This window comes from Eretmochelys imbricata, chromosome 9 (assembly GCF_965152235.1).
Source record: "Eretmochelys imbricata isolate rEreImb1 chromosome 9, rEreImb1.hap1, whole genome shotgun sequence".
Taxonomy (NCBI): domain Eukaryota; kingdom Metazoa; phylum Chordata; order Testudines; family Cheloniidae; genus Eretmochelys; species Eretmochelys imbricata.
Window position 1 is genome coordinate 77,095,898 of NC_135580.1, and position 21,973 is coordinate 77,117,870.

At 42.5% G+C, this 21,973-nt stretch overlaps 1 protein-coding gene across 1 annotated transcript in view; it reads right to left on the minus strand.

The window, feature by feature from the left end:
• Positions 1-5,892: 5,892 nt before the first annotated feature.
• Positions 5,893-21,973, minus strand: part of EDA (ectodysplasin A) — a 186,628-nt gene continuing 170,547 nt past the window's right edge. Inside the window, exons 4-8 of the mRNA XM_077827034.1 lie at positions 16,331-16,510; positions 14,396-14,430; positions 13,702-13,753; positions 8,452-8,582; positions 5,893-6,144 (exon numbers count right to left, since the gene is read on the minus strand). Of these exons, the coding sequence (XP_077683160.1) occupies positions 5,893-6,144; positions 8,452-8,582; positions 13,702-13,753; positions 14,396-14,430; positions 16,331-16,510 (650 nt within the window). The remainder of the gene's footprint in view (positions 6,145-8,451; positions 8,583-13,701; positions 13,754-14,395; positions 14,431-16,330; positions 16,511-21,973) is intronic.

A 21,973-nucleotide genomic window follows, 5' to 3' on the forward strand; every position in this document is an offset into this window, starting at 1 on the left:
TCTGGTGTCCAGGCTTCGAGCAGAGGGAGCTCTCATGCACGCATCTTGGGGAATGGATCATGAGTGTGAGCTGTGAACTGCTCTAGATCCTGCTCCCCAGGCCATATATCAGGGAGTTACTGTTCATCTGTAATGGGCCAGTTCTGCTTCTCTCTCAGGCTGGCTCCCTTCTTGCTAGTCACTCTCCACGGGGTGATTACAGTCAAGACTGGCCCTAGCCATTTTGGCAGCCAGGGCAGAAAACATTTTTGGTGCCCTCCTGCCCCGAGTGGCCAATCAGCAAGCAAAAATGGCCAGCCAATCAGAGCTGAGGAAAACAAAAAGCCAAGTGGAATAGCAGTACTGTGCCCTGGAAGGAAGCACCTGCTCGCCTGACCCTAGAATCCGTCCTGAGTACAGTGTCTTCTGGCTCCACATGAATCCAAGAAAGGAGACCCCTGGCCATTACTGAACAATGCTGAAGAGGTCAGGGTTCTATACCATTAAAACAATGCAGCACAAGGGAGCCCTAGCATGCAAAAATCATAAGGCAGGCCCCCAAAACGATAAGATTGCTTAAAAGTCATGAGATTTAAAAATATAAATCTGGGGGTTCTTTTCTCTTCTGAGCACTTAGGGTGCACTCAGTTCACATTTTCAATATTTTCTCTGCAACCATAAATACCAGAAACTTTCATTTTTAACTAAAAGCTGTGATTCTCATGCAATCTCCATCCCAGTAGCTGGGGCTGTAAGAAAAATACCAGCTATGGGGAGACTCATCATAAAATTGTGAGAACTGGCAACACAAACTGCTAGCAGACAGAAGGTTCTAAAGAGGAAAAAAGAAATGTTTCAGCCGGGACTGAACTAGGTCAAATCAGGAAAAAGCTTTATTTGCAAAGAAAATACTGACAATTTACATAAACTTACATCCCAGTTTATATACAGTATGTATATTTTATATACAGATAGTGTCTTGAATGAAGATGCTGACTCACAACGCAGCATCACTAGGTCACTGTGCAGCTCATACAACAGTAAGACGGGCTCGGAGTTGCTGTATCTGTGACCAAAACTCCTTTGCCATACTATTTTCATTAACGAGCCCGAGTGGAGGTTTACTGGAAGCAATGATTCATAAACTGTTGACTCAATTAAAGGAAATGACACATAAACCTCATCTTGTAGGTATTTGTAAAGATACGCAACAACAACAACAAAATACATGATTGCTTCCTATTGCAAACTCAAGTGGGTAGAGTGTACAATCCAGGAGCCAGAAACACTTATCTGCAGGATGATGGGGGTAATAAAAAGAAAGGGGGGAGGGACCTTGCTGCATGATGGACTGAAGTTCAGCCTTCAAAAACTAGATGGTTGACACTGCTTATTCCAAGTCACCAAAGGTTTTGTTCCTAATGCTCCCTGCAGACACAGTCTGCTCTCAGAAGAGACAGCTGGAAGAGATGGAGGCACAGAATAATGAAACGTACTACACTGCTATTTGTTTCAACAGTGAGTGAGCTTCTGTACGCAGCAAGTGGCGTTAAGCCTGCATTCATACTTATTTGCAGCATTTCTGCATTCCAAACCGATTCAAAAGCATCTCAGTGAGATGTGTAGCCTGAACACAGCACTTGTGGATAAATCCTCAGTTCAGTGGGGTGACCTTTAGACTACCATAAAATACACACTTGCTTTTCTTTGCTCTAGAAACTTGTGGCAAGGCTGCTGTGAGCTGGAGAACAGCAACAGGATTCTGTTTCGGGGCAGAAGGGGCACTAAAACTGGAAAGACCAATAAGTAGCTGGACAACTCGGGAAGCTCAGGACTAATTCTCTTCACTGTCTCTCCCAAGAGGGATAAAAGGGCAGAATTGCTGAGATGAAGGGGATCTCCCGACCTGTGATGGCTCCCATGATTGTGAGAACAATTGATCCATCCAGCTTCATTTGTTCAATTCAGAATACTTATCTAAACACAAATGCTGGCACTCTTCCATCACTGCATTTTAATGTCTAGTGTTCTTTAAGAGGAACATCGCAGTCCAGTGATGACCAGGCATGATTTGTCAGTAGGAGCAGGGCTATTTAAGTCCTCAATAGGTTAAGAAGGCAACCTGCTTATCTGTGTAAGAAGGGCACTTGGGAATAGCAAAGGCAGCAGGTCAATCATTCCAAGGTAGACAGCTCACAACTAAAGGCATCTACTGCAGATATTTGCTTCTTTTAACAATGGCCTGACTGTAGCAGCATTTCCAGTTTCTCTAAAAACTGTCTCCACAGAAAGAGTTTTGGGGGGTTTAAAACTGTATATTGTAAATCAGTAACCATTTGCTACTTTTCTGCAACTGGGGCACAGCTAGCAATAAAACAACAGTTAAGGCCCACTGGTGAGGGTGGAGGAAGTAGATTGCTACTCAAAGAGAAAGGGCTGAGACAAAAACAGGAAGGCAGCAGGGGCTGCATTTGCAGAACACAGCACCACAAACACACACCAGAATTCCCGATATGCTCGACATTTGTCCATTACTGAAGCACTCCCTTGTCTCAACCCGATTAGCAACGCGTGTCAGACTGGAAGACATCACAGTGGATGACTGAAGCAAGCCCCTATTTTCCCTAGTATCTCGTTAAACTCTCTCACAGTGCCTCTTTTCGCCCCTGGTGACTACTAGAATCTGGTCTCACACCTCTTCTGCTCAACTTCCTTTGCACCACCAGAAAATTAAACAGGGGCCCTGAGATGTCTCAGAAAGAAGCCATGCTATAACCTAGGTTAGGGGTGGGCAAACTTTTTGGCCTGAGGGCCATATCGGGGAATAGAAATTGTATGGCGAGCCATGAATGCTCACAAAATTGGGGTTAGGGTGTGGGAGGGGGGGAGGGCTCCAGTTGGGGGTGTGGGTTCTGGGGTGGGGCTGGGGATGAGGGGTTTGGGGTGCAGGAGGGTACTCCGTGCTGGGATTGAGGGGTTTGGAGAGCGGGAGGTGGATCAGGGCTGGGGGCAGGAGGTCGGGGCATGGGAAGAGGCTTGGGGTGCAGGCTCTGAGCAGGGCTTACCCTCAAGTGGCTCACAGAAGCAGTGGCATGTCCCTTCTCTGGCTCCTAGGCATGGAGCGGAACCTGACCATGAACTTAGAGCAGGGCCATGCCAGGGCTTCCAGGAGCCGCATGGTGCAGCCCCGAACCAGCTCCCCAGCGGGAGCTTGCGAGCTGGCTTAAAACAGCTCACAGATTGGGCCGTAGTTTGCCCACGCCTGACCTAGATGAACTTACAATAAGTTAGTCATTTTAATAATGTGGTCTAATACTCCATTAATGAGATTTTGCTGCTAGAGGAGCCATTGGGTTTTCATTTATAAAAAGGCTCTTTATGGCCCAATTCACACTCTCATGCCAGCAGTGAAGACAATGGAGTTAAATTCACTTATGCCAGTGATGAATTTGGCCCTCAACATACTATTAGAGTTCTTCAGGTCATTTGCTCCCCAGCCTCCTGTGCTCGATGCCATGGAACTCAAGTTACACTGAATCCATCATTTGATCTAATGAAAAATCAGAAAAGGTGCATTTCACTAACTGAACATACAAGAAATTAAAGCTGATGAGGAAGGTGCTATTCTGTTCCTTCCGGAGTCCTTCATTGCTGTTCTATGTACATGCTAGGAGGAATGTTAGACAGAGACACATGGTGCTCCCCACAGTGAGTGCTCTGCCGTTGCACAGATGGAATATTGCTGCGTAGTGGAAGCCATATCATTCAGCTGGGAATCATGGGGCCTAGCAGAATGGGACATAAGAGCTTAACTAACTCCGTCATCCCCTTCCCTGTCATTTCACAACTTTTGCTTGTCCCTAGTCTTGTCGTTTAAGTAGACTGTATTCGAAAGTATTATTGTTAATGAGTTGGTTAACAGAGGTTCCCATCACACACACTTCCCAACTTCTTTGTTAGCAGAAGAATATGTCTTTCTAATTCATTCTGAGGGAAACAAACCACTGAAAACTAGTTAAATATCCTAATGCTCATGCTAATCCAACATGTTGAGGCTGGAAAGGAGGCAGATCATATGAAGAAAAGAACAACAGGGAATTTGTGCACTTATGGCATAACTATACCCCTCCAATGAGTAGTGATGCCTGAAGTCAAAGGCTAGTTCCCCCTATGATGCATCTCTCTCATAGGAATGGCAGCCTTGGAAGGTGCTTTTCTCCTTATACAATGACATCGCTCATTATGAATGGGGAAGAATAGGAAAGCTAAGGGTACTCCGGGCTGAAGAGTATAGGTTGGAATCTTAGTTGGCCAATCCAATTACTGCCTTTGTAGTGCTGATAGAGGGTCATTTTCAAAAGCCAATAGGTTATCACTGTCAAGTAGTCCTTATTGGTAAAGAGGAAGGTAGCACCAGGCCATCTGTTTAGGATTTTCTTCCAAACTCCAGAAATTCATTTTTATTTTAATATATTGACTGAGATATCACCCTCCCATATATAATCTGTATTTTTGGGAAAAGCTCTGTTCAAAGATGGCCAGTTTTTTTTTTAAAAGGGTATGATACAGAGGAGTGAATAAAGCTCTTTCCACTTCTCCAATTCAAGTACAGGTCTTGGATTTAGATCTCACCAATCAAATGGAAATAGTAGGAAAGAGCTGCTCAGAAAGCCTGAAGAAACATAGTCTTTGAGTTTTTCCATTAGTGCCTAAAAGGTATATTTGGACTAGAATCAGTTGAGTCCAGAGAAAAGAGAAGTGGGAAGGGTGTGTATGTGTTGGACCAAAGTTTTCAGTACAGGCCTTGTTGGAAAATAGTTAACCACTACTTATTACACTGTCTTTCTGATAGAGAAGGGCAGACAAGAAACGAAAGATTCTTCACTAGTGTAGAAAAAGAATAAAGCTCCTAAAACCCAGCACATAATGCAAATAACACAGAAAAGATTTCCCTGTTTGCTTGGATATGTTAATCTTAAAAATACCCTGGGTGCTGCAGAGTGTGTATGTGGGTAGTCGTGTTTGCAGCATGCTGCACTATGAAGCCTGTGTAAATATTTCCTCGTATGCAACATGTTAGTTTTGTAAAATCACAAGTGGCTGTTGCAACACCACCACTTCCAGGAAGTGCCCATTAGAGCAACTTAAACCTCTGGGCACGTGGCAGGAGCTTAAAGTACCAGTGGCAATGAAACATCTTGTGGTCATAGCTGCCTAGAGCATTTCAATGCTGGGCTTGCAAAATGCTGAGAGTTTGTTTTACGTGGTCTCATTTTATTTTGTGACTATGTTTTAATGCTCATCAAATGCTCATTGCATTTGCAGCCTGCTTCCAAGCCCTCAACCTACTTATTCTTACAGTCCAGAGGATGAATGTAAATATCACTGAGCAGGGATCATTCTCACCTTTCACATTGCAACACCATTGCCCTAATTTAGAACTCTCCCTCACAGGTGGAGAAAACCCATAGGTTTCTTGCCCTAAGTGTGCAAAGGCAGCAGTGTATGAGTCCCTAGAGAGAACAACTCCTCAGAAAGCCTGTCTTTTCTCGCCTTCTGCTGCTGCTGCCATGGATGCTATAGCTAGTGCAACATAAAAGCAGGAAACCCATATCATTCCTACCACAAATCTTGGGTGAGGACCACAGAGCAGAATATCAGTGCAGTAATACTTGAAACACTGAGGCAAGAAAGGACATGCGAGCCTTTCTTCCTCACAATGCTTTCTCAACTGCCTTTCTAATACAAGTCTCTATGCAAATCACAGGTGACCTTGCTCTTCCTGTATCCACATAAAGAAATAAATAGCTCTGGATCAGTTTTCTTTGTGGCTGTATGATAGAACCCCCTCATATTCTTTTGAAAAGCAGCACTGTGCAGTTCTGGGAGACTCCATGTATATGCCAAGTTCATCTAAGATGTTGGTGCATCTCCTAGCCGTATGGCCCCAAAGAAAGTTGTGTGCTTGCTCATGTTGATGGAGATGTCAGCATGGACCATTTTCACTGCAATCTTCTGCCTGGCTTTGAGGAGAGAGACCCCAGCTGTGTAACAGGTGTTGAAGTTGGTCTTGCCTGTCTCAATACTCCGGGTGCACTGTAGGAATGGCTTTTCATCCACCACCACCTCATAGCTGGCAAAATCTGTGAAGTTTATGTAGTACACCTATGAAGCAGGAGGAAGAAATGGTGTTACGGAGAAGGCAGAGGTGTGTTTGTGCCCCAGGAAACCACCCACTTCTTGCTGCAAATGTGCTCATGCATGTGCATCTTTCCTCAGTTAAACACGGATCACTTCCATAGTCCCTCTATACCTACATCTACAGTGGGCTGGCTCACTCTTAGCAAGCAGCACAAACAAGACCTTTATATGCCATATCCTACAAACACAAAACATGAGGGTGAGCAAGCATGGAAGTATTTGTGAATGGAGGCAATTCCCCCAGAAGCAAAGATCTAGGTGGGAATCCGGACAGGGACCAGCACAGCTCTCTCTTTATTAAAAAGGGAACTCAAGTGCTGCTGTAAAATAAAACATATTTAAAATATGCCACTAACAGAAAACTACAACCAGACTTAACCATTACAAATAGCTTCTCCTTTTAAAAGAGCCTATTTTAAGCTCAGGTCCTCCTTCACCTAGCTGCCAAGTCTAGCTTTCAGGATCTCAGAGTCCCCTGTAGCCTGCCATTAATAATGCTCTAGGATGAACTATCTGAGGTGCTTTCAAAGTCATCTGCTATTATAAGGGGTAAACAGACTCTTGAACTCAGGCCTGGGCAGGTAAATGAAAGGGGAAATGATCTTAAAATACTTGGATTGAAAGTATAATATTAATAGATCTGCTATTTTTAAATCCACCCAGCGATTCTGTTACTGATTCAGGACATTTATGTTTTAACCTTGTTTTATTTTCCTGCAAAAGATGTTCCACACCCTTTAAAACATTGATACTGAAGAACTGAAGGACGTATGGTAGAAGTCTGTATGGGGAGTGGTAATCTCAGAGGACAATGGCAGTGCTCATGCATCTGATGAGAGGAAGCCAGTCATCCTGGAGGCAATGGGTATTTGTTAGGTTTCCATAGTCTGTGGACTTTCACTGAGTTGAATCCCATCCTGCTGATGCATGGCTAAAAGGAAATCTCATCACTGCACAGACACTGCCCAACAGAAGCTCACCTCCACCGCACTGCTAGCATATTGTCCCAAACAAAGAAAAGTTAGCTCTACTTTTTCCTTAACAGATTTCACAGGACAAAGTCTTCAGCGCTGAAATGCTGTTGCCAGCAATTGTCAGCGTGAGTTTAAGGGAACAATTTTACTCCAATTTGCAGCCTATATATTGGTGCACAGCTCCATGGAAGAGACTCTGATTAACTCATGTTTGGAGTCTGCACTGCCTCCCTTGGAACTGTTACTTACACACAGACAAGTCATACGAAGATGCAGCTGATACTATAAATCTGGAGTAAAGCTATTTTAATTATGGAGCCTCACGGAAGCCCTTTTGCCAACTGCAGAGTTTCTAAAATTTGTTTCAGTGTCGATACAGCTTTTCTCTGCAGAGGTCAATGGAGACACTATGGAGGGACTGGATGAAGTTTAGAAGCTCTGCAGCTGCCTCATTTCCTGTGGAGTTCAGAAGCTCCAGGACATGGGGTTATCAGGATATTGAGACATCCCAATTAAACAATCCTTCTCCTGAATAACACTTGGGTGGAGGAAACAGTTCTCTGGGAGATGCCATGTTAAGAAGTGTACTGTATAATCATCATCACCATCATCTATTTACACAGCACTTTGCATCCTGGAGGATTCCAAAGCCCTTTACAGACTACATACATACACTGCACCCATCTCTGGAGTGAACTCCAGCGGCTGTTTTACAGCACACAGCCATGCTACACAATGATTTTGGAAGAGTATTGTATCCATTTAAAACCACAAGAGGAATTTGGGAGGGAGAATGGAATTACCTAACTTGGAATTTGGCCATGACACCAGGGTTAACAGTCCTACATTTATAAACGGTGACATGGGATCTTAAATGGTCATGAGTAGTCAGGACTTTGGTTTTATCTCTCTCTTAAAAGACAGCACCTCCAGCAGCAAAGTGACCTCTAGCTTCCTTCTGGGCTTGTTGTTCAGTACTGACTTGGAATGTGAGTAACCGCACAATAGAATGTATGGAGAAAAAAACAGCAGGATTCATGGCATATGGAATTTTGTATTGAGTCTGCACGTAGGCTCAGTAACTAATGCCTTATAGCTTGTATTACGGTATAATACATGACCTTGCACTCCCCGAAATTTAACGTCCTCTTCCTCTACTCACATCCTAGAACATGAAATGGTTCAGAGTAAATACAAGTTCCTGGCCTTTGCTGGCTCTCTGGAGCCCCCTTGTGGTTCATGCAAGGCTTTTCATTTGGAATACAGGAATAGGAGTTAGGCCTAGGACCGTACTCACTTCTACCTGACTATAGATGAAGTATGTGCCGTCCACCAATACCTCCAGCTCCCCACTGCGTGCATGCAGCTTAAACACCTTGGGGTTCATAATGATGCGAGACCAGTCATTGAGCACTCCACCTGAAAGATCTCAGTATGAGAAAATGGCAGTCACTCAGTACCCGTCAGAATGAAAAGCGCAGTAGCAACACAAACACAATTACAGATATCTTACATATAAAATAAATATATTAAAAGAATACTAAAGTTTCAAAGTCAAGCACTCAAAGATAGGAAATGCCAGAATTAAGGATGCCAGTAGATTAATTCAGCCCCCTTCTGTGTCAGCCTTATGATACTGTCTTTAATTTCATGTTATACTATTTCTTGCACAAGCACCCTGCCTCATTCAGTGTAACAGGTGGATGGTGCTCACTGAATGGTAGATATTCAATATTTCTTTTCAGTATATGGCCCTAGGCCTCATTTACTGCACACCATTCATAGTCTGGACTGAATGCAGAATGATTATTTCCTCCTGGGTGTGTCTGTGGAACGCTCACCATAATCTGAGCGCTTCACAAACATTAATGAATTTATTCTGACAACACTCCTATGAGGAGAGGTGCTATTATTATCCCCATTTTAGAGGGAGGAAACTGAGGCACAGAGAGAATAAAGCCAAAATTGTCAAATGTCCACTAATTTTGGGTCCCCAACTTGAGACATCTAAGGCCTGATTTTTCAGAGTACTTCACATTTACATAGCACTTTATGTATTCAAAGAACAGCTCCCATTGACTTCAACTGCAGTTCTGAGAATTCTGCACTTCTGTAACTCAGGCTCCAGGTGTCTCATGTTGGGCACCTGGAGAATAACGGAACACACAATTAATGGCCTCCTGTAAGAAGTTTGGTATAAGTGACTTACTTAGCATCACATAGGAACTCTGTGGCAGAGACAGGTAGAATTCTATTCTGCAGGGCAGCATTCAACTGCCTTTACCATGAGCCCATCTTATCTCTTCCTGCAACCCCCTGCCTCATTCCTTGCAGAATTTCCAACTTCTTCAACAAATGAGGCAAAGTCCTACAGATAACAGCCTAATTCACTACATAACCCTGATTCATCCCAGAGGAGGTACATCCTATGCACTGAATGAAATGAGGTCATGTGGGAAGAACAGTATGTGATCCTGTAACTAAAGGCTGTCTCATAAATGCATATGCACAAGGGGGTCAAATTAAGTTTGCACAGGCAACCTTGATTCTGGCATTTCGTAACTTTTGAATGCTTGAATTTGCAACCTTAACATTCTTTTAACACGGTTTTCTTTGTATGTACTTTTCTAGATTTAAAATAATAAAAATAAAAACAAAAATTTCATCATATGGTACTATACTGACTAACACTTGAGTCTTTAATGAGGCTGGAACCTTTAGATCCACAACACAGACCTCTACCACTAGACCTAATGGAGTAATTGGTAGTAGTAGTAGGCTGTTATCCTCTACATGAGCCAGCCGCTAGAGTGGGATGAGACACACACTTTGCTGGTTCTTTTCACAGCTATTTGCTGCCAGCAGGGGATTGCTGGCATCCACAAATACGGTTTTGATTTACAGGCTCTGTGGGGGAATGTGTTCTAGTGGTTATAGATGGTTCCACCCAGTTCTCCCATGCCTAATTCTTTTGTCCCAGTTTATCTCTGCTCCTATCCCCTCCCCACCAAACCTGCCTTTCCCCTCTTCTCCTGTCTACATTCAAGTCAGGGTGTTTCTTCCTTCTCCTCAAGGTTGCTTGGGTGGCAGCGGGGGAACCTTTGAGAATGCAGCAGTGAGTCTACTTTGCTCTCACTTTTGGTGCCAGGCACATTAGCCTCCTGAAGATGGGAGGAACAATTGCAGGATAATTCTTATTCATAAGTTCTGTGGGAATGGAACATGCTCACTGTGGTTGCCATGGAGCTCTATGGTGATGGAGCATGCTCAGTACAGATGGAATGTTCAGAGAATTTTACTGCCAAATGTACATACTTCTACTGAGAATGTGCAAACAGTAATTTTCAAAGGCTTATAATTTGGTGAAATTTGGATGCACCAAAGGGGATCTCTCTCAACCAGTGGGTGACCCGCTTGCCATATTTCACATCCCTGCTTGAAAGCAGGAACCTCTCAGTGAAAGTTGTAAACATTAAAAAAAGAAAACCACCACCACAGGCAAAACAATGTGTTTTCCCATAATATAATTATCAGAAATAGCTGTAACATTTCTCTGAAACTTCAGAAAAAATTCAGCCTGAGATAGACACTTGGCATGAGAAATTTTAGCACCAATGGTTAAAGTTTGGCAATGTTATAAAGAAATGAAAATACGCTCTTTCAATGGATAGCATGGGGCAGCCTTAACTATAAACATTGCTATATTAGCTACGAGGCAGTAAGGGGCACCCACTTCCCCCCTCCCTCCTCACTCCTTCTCCTGCAGCCCTCGGAGCACTCTACAGCAGCCTCCTGTGTGTGAATGGAGAGCATGCTGAGCTGTAGCTGCTCTGTGTCTCCTCAGTTGGCCCTGCTTAAATTAATCTCTGTACGAGATGACTGGCAGACTGCTAATGTCATGCTGATTTTTTTTTAAAGGCTCCAGAGGTGATCCTGGCAATTGCAGGCCAGGAAGTCTAAATTTAGTACCAGGCAAACTAGTTTAAACTACAATAAAGAACAGAATTATCAGGCACATGGATGAACGCGATTTGTTGGGGAAGAGTCAACAACACGGCCTTTGGGAAATCATGCCTTATAGATCAATAGAATTCTTTGATGGTGTCAACAAACATGTGGACAAGGGCGATCCAGTGGATATGGTGTACCTGGACTTTCAGAAAGCCTTTGACAAGGTCCCTCACCAAAGGCTCTTAAGCCAAGTAAGGAGTCATGGGAGAAGAGGGAAGGTGCTTTCATAGACCAGTAACAGGTTAACAGACAGGAAACAAAACATAGGATTAAATGTTCAGTTTTCACAGTGGAGAGAGGTAAATAGCGGGGACTCCCAAAGATCTGTACTGGGACCAGTGCTGTACAACACAGTCACAGATGAGCTGGAAAAAGGGGTAAACAGTGAGGTGGCAAAATTTGCAGATGATACAAAATTACTCAAGATAGTTAAATTCAAAGCAGACTGCAAAGAGTTACAAAGGGATCTCACAAAACCGGGTAACTGGGCAACAAAACGCCAGATGAAATTCAGTGTTGATAAATGCAAAGTAATGCACACCAGAAAACATAATCCCAACTATACATACAAAATGATGGGGTCTAAATTAGCTGTTACCACTCAAGAAAGATCTTGGAGTAATTGTGGACTGCGCTCTGAAAGTATTTACTCAATGTGCAGCAGCAGTCAAAAAACCTAACAAAATTTCAGGAACCGCTAGGAAAAGGAAACACAGAAAATATCATAATCTATAAATCCATGGTACGCTCATGCCTTGAATACTGCATGAAGTTCTAGTTGCCTCATTTCAAAAGAGATATTAGAATTGGAAAAAATACAGAGAAAGGCAACAAAAACCATTAGGGGTATGGAACAGATTAAAATGACTGGGATTAATCATCCTGGAAAAGAAATGACTGAGAGGGAATATGATAGAGGTCTATAAAATCAAGACTGGTGTGGAGAAAGTAAATAAGGAAATATTATTTACTTTTTCTCATAACACAAGAACTTGGGTCACCCAATGAAGTTAATAGGCAGCAGGTTTAAAACAAACAAAAGGAAGTATTTCTTTACACAATGCACAGTCAACCTGTGGAATTTATTGCCAGGGCATGTTGTGAAGGCCAAAAGTATAACTGGGTTCAAAACAGACTTAGATAAATTCATGGATGATAGGTTCATCAATGGCTATTAGCCAAGATGGTCAGAGATACACCCCATAGTCTGGGTATCCCTAAGCCTCTGATTGCTAGAAGCTGGAATTGGATGACAGGGGATGGATCACTCAATAAATTGCCCTGTTCTGTTCACTGCCTCTGAAGCATCTGGCACTAGCCATTGTTGGAAGACAGGATATTGGGCTAGATGGACCATTCGTCTGACCCAGGATGGACATTCTTATGTTCTTATGAGTGTCTTGGGATACTACATAGGAAATATGATAAATGTTCCAGTGACTTGGCTTGGGTCCAGGCAGGGGAGCACTTCTCACAGAATTTCTCCCCTTCCAACATAACCACAGGAGTTGAACCACGGGGAGAAAGGAGGCATCTGATGAATCTTGTGACCCTCCTATGGGCAGAGAGAAAAGAAACCTTTATGTAAATTGGAGAGGGACATAAGATCAGTTTTGATGGGGGAAGAGAGCATAAGCTCAATTTTACTGCAAGATCAAAATTACTGGAGGGAACAGCAACACATAGAGGATCAATTTTACCAGCAGAGGAGAACACAAGGTCAAATTTGCTGAGAATGAGTAGAGGGAGAAAGGGTCAATTTGTGAGGTGATTTTATGAAAAAAGATTTAATAAGTTTGGGGGAAGAAAAGAACATCAACTAGTTGGATGGGAGGATCAACTGGCTGAGGGGTGGGTACTTAGGATAAATGGAGCTGGATTGATGTGCTTGATAGATTGGAGGTCAGAGATTTGGGGAGGCTGAGGAGAAAGTGAAGAGTGTGAGTAGAGATTTGATTTGGAGTCTAGGGGGTTAGAAGAGTAGAAAAGTCCATTGACTGGAAACTTTGGGAAGGGAACAGAGAATTGATAGGGACAGAGAATGTATTGATGGACTGGGAGCTACAGAATGGAGTAGGGTACTAGTGGACAGAGGATGGATTGCTGAAAAATGGAGGTAGGCATAGGACACATTCAGGACTGAAGGGAGGGCAGAAGATAGATTGGGGAAGAGGACTCGTTGTTCTGTGGAGGGGAGAATGGGTTCAGTTGGTTTGAGGAGGCAGATAATCTATTTGGAGGTCAGCAAGTGGGAAGAGGATGGACTGGGACAGAGAATTATTTGGAGAGACTTGTGTGTTTTAGGATAGTGGAGAAAAGGATGGATGAGGCATAAAAGACAGTTGGATTGATGAGACTGGGGGCAGCAGAAAGTCTTACTGTCACTTAGGGAGGCTAACAGAGGACCATATTGAGAAGACCATGAGCTGAACTAGTGTCTAATACTATGTGGTATATTGCATAGAAAGCCCAGCTATGAAATTGAGGGTGCAGGGTGGGACCCTTTTAGTGGTTGACAATCTCTTGTCATTCTTACCATTCTTTACTTGAATTGCTGACCCTTGGCCCTGGAGATGAACCACAGCTGGCTGCAAATAAGAGTACAGCAAGTTAAAATTATCCAGATGCACTGATTTATTCTACTAAATAACCTTATTTATCTCTCTGTGGAACTGATGATCAGGACATAAAGTTCAAAGTAGTCATTGCAAACCTCCAGAATATTGCTGGCTGGGCAGATGCTGTGGTCACCTTCTCAAAACAAAACAGGGCTCAACTAGACAAGAGGACTTATTATTATTTTCTTTGTGTCAATGTGGATTTGAGTGCATTCATTTGTATTTAAAGAGTATAATTCATAAAGTCTTTAGCTTTTCCATTTGAAACTCCTTGTACATCAGGAATGTTTTCTGTAAATGATGAAGTGGGCTAGAATAAACCAATGCCGAGAATTTTTTAAGGTATTTTAAGAAGATGAGAAAAGGTAGCAAACTTCAGTAAGCAGCAAATCCAGTGCTTCCTCTGCCATTTCCAATAGTAAAGGTGATTCTGGTAATTTCTTTTGGCATTTATGTGAGTGTAACAACCATTTAGCACAAGATGTTCGTTTATATAGGAAAGTTACCACAAAATGGACGTTTAGAAAATGTTCCCTTGTAAAATAAAAAAAAATAAAATAAAATATCTAGCCAACTCAACTGACATTTCCCCCTAAGACAGAGTCAACCAACCTGTGTCTCCCTGGAGCCAGCTTTGTCTGTCGCACCTGCAAAATATAATATCCACAAAATCATGATGGCACTTGAGAAACTTCTGCAAAACCAGATGTAACAAATCTCCTGCCTACTGAGTAAAAAACAGGGGTTTTCCTCATAGGACCAGATCTTAGGTGGGAAAGAAGAAACACAATGAGTGACATTGAGCTTAACAATTAGCAGGTCTCTAAACTGGAAATGCTGCATTCCATCTTTCTTCTTGGTTTGCAATTTTAACTGACACATTAGGAGTCCCCAAACTTTATTCAACCTGTTTTCATTAAATAGAACAAATTGCAGCAACCCTCATCTTGATTATGGAGGTACATCCTCCAAAGACTACGGGTTCCATACTGCAATGCTCCAGCTCATTCTGAGAGCCAGACCACACAATGGGACCTGTTATCTTTGTGACACAGATCTCTTTAATAAAAATAAGGGTAGCTGTGGACTGCACTATAGAACTAAGGATTGCAAGTTGCCTATAAGCTGCATTTTGGCCACTCCTGGTATATTGACTGAAAGCCAGACAGTTTTCTCTGAAAGCCCCATGAGGGAAAGGGTAATAAACCTTGCCTGTCTTCAGGAAGGAAGTTTCAGTGTCCTGTTATCTAAGAAGATGAATTAAAACAATATATATGGAGTGTGACGTGAAAATGGGAAGTGCAGGAAAAAATATTTTCATGTGAACCAGGTGAAAGGCAAACAGATTTGCTGCTTGTGACTACTTTGAGACAAACCTAACAAGTGTCTCAGCAGCTTTTCTGATCCAGTCATGTCCTTCCTAATGGTTTACCACATCAGATATGTGGATTAAGACAGGTTAGCTTGTTGACCAAGATTACAAGCAGGGCAGCCTCAAACCAATCCATCTGACAATACATACATAGGGAGTTACAGCTAATTGTAGACTTCAGTACCAATGAAATTCAGTTCACTGGAGATTAATGGGAACAAATATTTTGACATCTTCAGAGAGAATGCTTAGAAATCTGCAAAGTGCTTTACAGACAAAAATGAAGCCTCAGCGGCCTGTGCGAGGTAGACAAGTATAACACCCATTTTAGAAATTGAGAAACTGAGGCAAAGAGAAAGGAAATGACTTAAGACCTTACAGGGAATTGAAGTAACAGTACCCAGTTTTTCAGTCCCATGCTTCAACCCCTAGACAATGCTTCTTCTCAAAGAAGTAGTAACTGATAACACACAGCTATACGTAGATATTAACCTAGTTTCCTTTGGCTGCTCTGTTTAGCCAGAGTGCTAGTCCCGTAGCAGGTCATGTCAGGATACCAGCTCCTGCTAGTTCACTGTTTCTCTCACCCAGTGAAATGACTATGGATGGGGAATTTAAGTAGCATCTTTTTCTTGCAAATAGAACAAATGTGAACAGTATGGCACCTATAGCAAACCAGAACAACCACATGATCCTCTTGCCTTCGCTGTTTGTTATCACTCACTGTGTTATTTGGAAACTTAGTCTAAGTTCTTTGGGGCAGGGATCAGATCTTATTTGTCTGTGAAAGGCCAGGCTTATCTATGCACTGCACAGTACTAGTTAGTGGAGCAGCGCTAGTTAGGCTAGCTGGCGCAGACATAGTAGCCCGTCTCTAACCTGTCCAGCTGAGCTGGTAAGGACAAAGAGGGTTTTTAACCTCTTTTTTCTCCCTCTCCAGTTCTAGTTACGAGTACTAGAGTCTGTGTCCTGCTGAGAGATTGTACATGGTGCTTAGAAAATGAACCTTCTTATGCTGTTATAACAATGCAGCCCCACTGCCTCAAGTTAGAACTGAAGGAGAGGTCTCTGGGTATGTTCTATTCAGTTTTTATGCCACTCATCACCATGGTATTTCCCCTCATCACTGTGGTCTGCAAAGCATCTGTCCAGTTAGGATTGAAATAAACACCTACCTGAAGGGCCCTGCAGCCCAGGTGGTCCCTGGGGGCCAGGAGGACCAGGAGGACCAGGTGGTCCCATTACAGTTGTGCCTGGAATTCCAGGGATCCCTGGGATTCCTGGGGGACCCTGGGGTCCAGGAGGTCCTGGTGGCCCTTGAGGACCATTGGGCCCTGGAGGACCAGCCTTTTTACCTGAAAAACACAAAATAGTGTGTTAGACCCTCTGCCTACTGAGCATTGCACAAAAAAGCTCTGAGTTGGCTTCCCTGTACCCTCCCATAAGAGAGCAACAGGTAGCTTCCTAGTGAGTGAGAAAAAGGAAGAGTCAGGATCACGTTCTCACATTCTATTCCAGCAGTCAGCCATGTTGGAGCTGGTGAGAGATAAGCTAAAAGCATGATCAAACAGCTAGCTCAGATTTTGTGATTCAGCCCAGAATGTGATGTCATGGTGTGAGACAATCTGGACCTGATGACAGAAAGCGACCAATGGTTGGCCTTTTTATCAGGTGATTGCGCTAGCTCTTGTTGGGTAGAACAAGGTGGGTTCAGCAGGGCTTACCATACGAAGAGAGAAATTGAACATGAAGGAAGCAGTTCCCTTATCTAACAGATTCCTTGAGGTGTATTTAAATATTTTTAATTAGTACTAAACATTCTACAAGGCTGTTCTGTAACGTAGACTGGAGAGGAGAGACGGAATCTATTATCCTGGAGCAAGAATCCTCAGACAAACATGGAGATGAACCTTCTATCCTAAAGATCCAGTTCATCTGCCTGCTTGGAAATCCTATTGTATTGCGTTCATATAGGGGAAATGCACTGAGCATGAAATTTGGGTGCTCTAGATTTGCAGCTATAGCCTTCTGGAAAGGCAGGCCTGGTTGACTAGAGTACATTTGGAAAAAAATATAGGCTTGAAGAACATGATCCAAATAGCCCACCCACAGTCTGGGGCACTGCATGGAGAAGAAGCTCCTTTGATCTCTTAGGGATAAGAGAACAGAGAGCACTGGCTGGGCTCTCCAAGTACCCCTGAACTTAAATGGGCCACTTCCCCCCATAATAACAGCCTTCTCCTGATGCCTGCTAATGTAGTTAGTCCTATAGCTCAAGACCTGCTAAGGGCTCATCTAGATTTATACCCCCCAAGATTGTGTGTGTATGTGTGTGGTTGTTGTTACAGTTGTACATAATATAACTTGTGTTTATGTTTTTTAAAACATAGGAAATTACATTGCCCGTTGAACCTTAATTCAGTCTCTTTGTGCATATGTAGAGGTGACTGAACTTCAAAATTTCCAATCTGAGGGAAATTAAGATTTCAGAATTTGGTTTTGTCCCAAATCAGGACAAAGTCAAAATCTCAGTATTTTTTGTGAAACAAAATATTCTGAAAATAGTGTGTTTCAATAAGGTCAAAACGTTTACTTGATAAAATTATAACATGAAAGTCAAAATGAAACATTTAGATAATTTCCTATGAAAATTTTGATTAAAATTCTGTGAAATGTTTCAATTTCATCAAATCAGTATTTTCTGGCAGACAACTTCTGTCATAAACTTTTTTACCAGCTCTATTTTTTCCCACAGGACCTATGTCTCATTCAGTGCACAAGCTGGATGGGCTCTGGGGATGAATCAGAATTGTGCGATGAATGAGGCTGATTGTAGGTTCCTGCTTCATTTGTTGCAGAAGTTGAAGGGTGTGCAGTGAATAAGGTAGGGGACTGGAGGGAGAGAGGAGATGATCTTGTGATTAAGGTAGGTGAATGCCAAACAAACTAAATTCCATCCACAGTCTTCCTATGTGATCCTGAATAAGTCACTTAAACCAAAAGTCTGGCATGTGGCTGCTAGTTAGTTGCATATCCCTCATTTTCTGGGTGTCCAACTTGAGACATCTGGAGGCCTGATATACAGAAAAACGAAACACACACACAATTACAAGTCAAGTCAATAGGAGCTATGGATACTCAACAACTCTTCCAGTAAGGTAGTGTGGTCTACAGGAAGGAGCAGTGGGTTGGGAATCAAGCTGGCCTGAGTTCTAATCCTTGCTCTACCACTGATTCACTGTGTGGCCTAAGAGAAGTCTTTTTTCCCCTTAGTTTCCCCATCTGTAAAATAGGGATAATAATGCTCTCTAATACTGCACTGGAGATAAATTCATAAATGTTTTCCAGGCATTCAGACACTATTGTAATAAGTGCTTTAGAACAAAGATGGAGGCAATGAATAACTTAGTATTAGTCACAGGCTTTGGAAGATGTGCAGTAAACAAGGCAGGGGCTACTAGCAGCATGATGAGGATACCAATATTGAACAGTTGTCTCATTCCCTGGGCACTGTCCAGCCTGCACATTGGATGAGGCAGTGGTTGCATCAAAATAAAAAAGGAATAAGTAAAAACCAGAATAATGCATATGTACAAGGGAACCTAACTATGGCTTTTGTCTGTCTGTGTGATACCTTTGCCGAGAACAGATCAAGGATGCAAGCCCTCCAACTCCTGTAAAGTTAGTAAGTAATCTAGCTAGAAAATGTGTTTTCTTTGTTTTGGCTTGTAAATTCACTGTGCTGGAGGAAATGTGTATTCCTGTTTTTGTGTCTTTTTGTAACTTAAGGTTTTGCCTAGAGGGATTCTCTATGTTTTGAATCTGACTGCCTGTAAGATTATCTTCCATTCTGATCTTACAGAGTTGTTCTCTTGTCTTTTTTTGTTCTTCTAATAAAGTTCTGATTTTTAAGAATCTGACTGGGTTTTTTGGGTCTTAAAAATCCAAGGCTGGTTTGTGCTCATCTTGTTAATTCTCAAGCCTCCCCGGGAAAGGGGGTGTAAGGGACTGGGGGGATATTTTGGGGAAATAGGAACTCCAAGTGGTCCTTTCCCTGTTCTTTGTCTAAATCACTTGGTGGTGGCAGCATACTGTTCAAGAACAAGGCAAAGTTTATGCCTTGGGAAAGTTTTTAACCTAAACTGGTAAAAATAAGCTTAGGGGGTCTTTCATGCGAGTCCCCACATCTGTACCCCAGAGTTCAGAGTGGGGAAGGAACTTTGACAAATGTTATGGTGCAAAATGAAATAATGTCATTATTTTTGGTGAGCACAAAGTAGGAAAGGCCTCCCCTCTTTGGTATGTCCTAAGTACATACCACTGCCTAGCAGTTAACAACAAGGATGCCTAGAATCGGAGCTGCTGTGGTATCTACCTACAACTGATCACACTGCCTCTCCTGAGTAGTTTGATGGAACATGCAGGTTTTTTTCTTTCATTAGGTGGCGCAAAAGTTCATTTCTTGTCTCTATCTGAAATGGAAGTTAGACAATCACCACTCCTTGTACAAGTTAGTACACAGAACTCAGAGCTGACTACTTTTATGAAATACTAGAGTTCTCTCATTCTCTCCCCCATGTTCCTTTGCCTGCTCTTGTATTTTGAGTCATAAGAAAATTAAAAACTAGACTGTAGTATTTTTAAAGCAGAAATTTGGTTTAAACTATTTTATGAAAAGGTACATGTCTTAGGAGGGTGGGCAGAAGGTGTAAAAGCAGACAAAGTATATTGTTGGTAGTATTTCTGTCCCAATTAGCATGCATTCCTCTTCCAATCTGAGCTGGCAGGTGGTTGAGTACTCTTTCAGTCCCCAAGCTCTTCTCCTCTATAGGATAATTACACATTTTTGAAATTATCACCTTGAATCAAAATTCAAATCTTTACACATCTCCCCTAAAGCATTTTTATTAAATTCCTTTGATTTATATCATTCTCTATCCTAGACTACCTTAATACAGGATCAAATGTGCGCCGAAGCCAGATTCACTGCTGTCTGTCCTTGCTCTGCCTTGGGAATCAAGAAGGAATACACATTACAGCTGTTTTAACTAAATCCTGCCCCAGAGGGCTATTCTGCTACTTCAGGTGTAAAACAATTAAACGTAATTCTGATGCAGCACATGAGCAGGTATGTGCATTTGATTGGTGCATCAAGTTATTTCAATGAATTTTCCACTATGTAGTTAATCTAACTTACTAACCTATGAAGTAGAAACAGAGCTGTACAGTAAATTGGGAGGACTCTTGATTCAGCCTCTAGTGAGGCGATCATTCCAGAGCTGAAGAGATGTATGAGAATTGCTGCATCTGGAAGATGGGCAAGAGCTTTCTTCAAATTTGGTAAAAAGAGCAAGCAGTCAGCTTCTGGGGGGGGGATGATGCTCTATCTCTGCCACAAAAGATGTTACATAAGCCACCTTCTTGGGCAGAATTTCACCCATACTTGAAACCCTTTGCGCACAGGAAATAAGCTAGAGTTATTGAGAAAGACAGCGAGTGAGCATGAACGCATGTATGCCATACAAGGGAAGAAATCACAACATGGAAATGTGTTGGTGTATCCTCTCAAAAAACTCCTGAAAGTATTCAGTATTTGACTGAGAGCCAAAAGAGAAAGCTGATACTTATGGTTAAGTAGATGGCATCTGCATGGCTCCTGCATAGCAGACACTGCTTTGTGCAGAGTTGCCACATACCATAAATCTAGCTAGATTTCACAGGGTCATCATGCAATCACCAACACCACCACAGAATAGCTTTATAGAGTGTGCCTTGATTATTCGATTCCCAGCTTGCCAACTCTGTCTTCAGCTAAATGTATCAGGCAGCATGCAGACACTTCCTTTCTTAAAAGCAGGGGGAATTGAGATTTTTTCTGTTTTAGAACATGCCAACCAACGAACAATTTTTTTGGGAAAATATGGCAGCACCATAGAAACTGAAAAATATCGATTAATACAGCACTATCATTTTTTCCTCTACTGCGCCAAAGCAGTTCAAATGTCATAATTATCACTTCTATGAGGCGTCTAGTTCTACTGATCCTACATCAGCGGGATTAAGTTCTCAGATTTTTTTTTTTTAAACTAGGTCTTTAGAAAATAAAATAATTAGGGCGCCGTTCTTAGAAAACGTAGACAGAGTTCCCAACTGCAGCCAGCATCAGCCACAGTTTCAGATTGTTCGTCCACAATGACAGAGGGTGGGGTCTTGTGGCAAGTGGGGACTTAGGCCCACCTCAGCTCCTCCCCCAAACTGGGAAGAGGCTGGTGCTGCCCTGAGCCTCAGGCAGGCATTGAGTGGTGCCACAGGGAATCTGGGACAAATGCTGTCCCAGAGTCATTCAGCACCGGGGACCAGGACTTGAAATGTACATTTTGAGACTGTCCCACCCAATTAGGGATGGGTGGTCACCCTATTTTAAGCACGTGCTTACCTACATCCTTATTCAGCAAACAAACACTTATACATATGTTTAACAGTAAGGACACGTACAAGTTCTTTGGTGAACAAGGATGGACGTAAGCATGTGCTTAATTTAAATGCATGAATAAATGCTTTGCTGAATCATATCCTAGATCAGTACTGCACTCTCTTTGAAGCATGTGGGCCACATCTGGAGGAACCCAAGCACTGCACACAGCAATTTTTTTTTCAAACTTACAACGTTCTGTAAATGTACACAAGAATTTACAGAATACATAAAAAGGATACTTCAAGGGTTGCAAAGGAAAGAGTAACAGTAGGTAGGCTGGCACTGCTTCTTTGAAACCGGGTTCCTGACATCAGACCTTTGAGAGGGAGTCTAGTAGGCAATT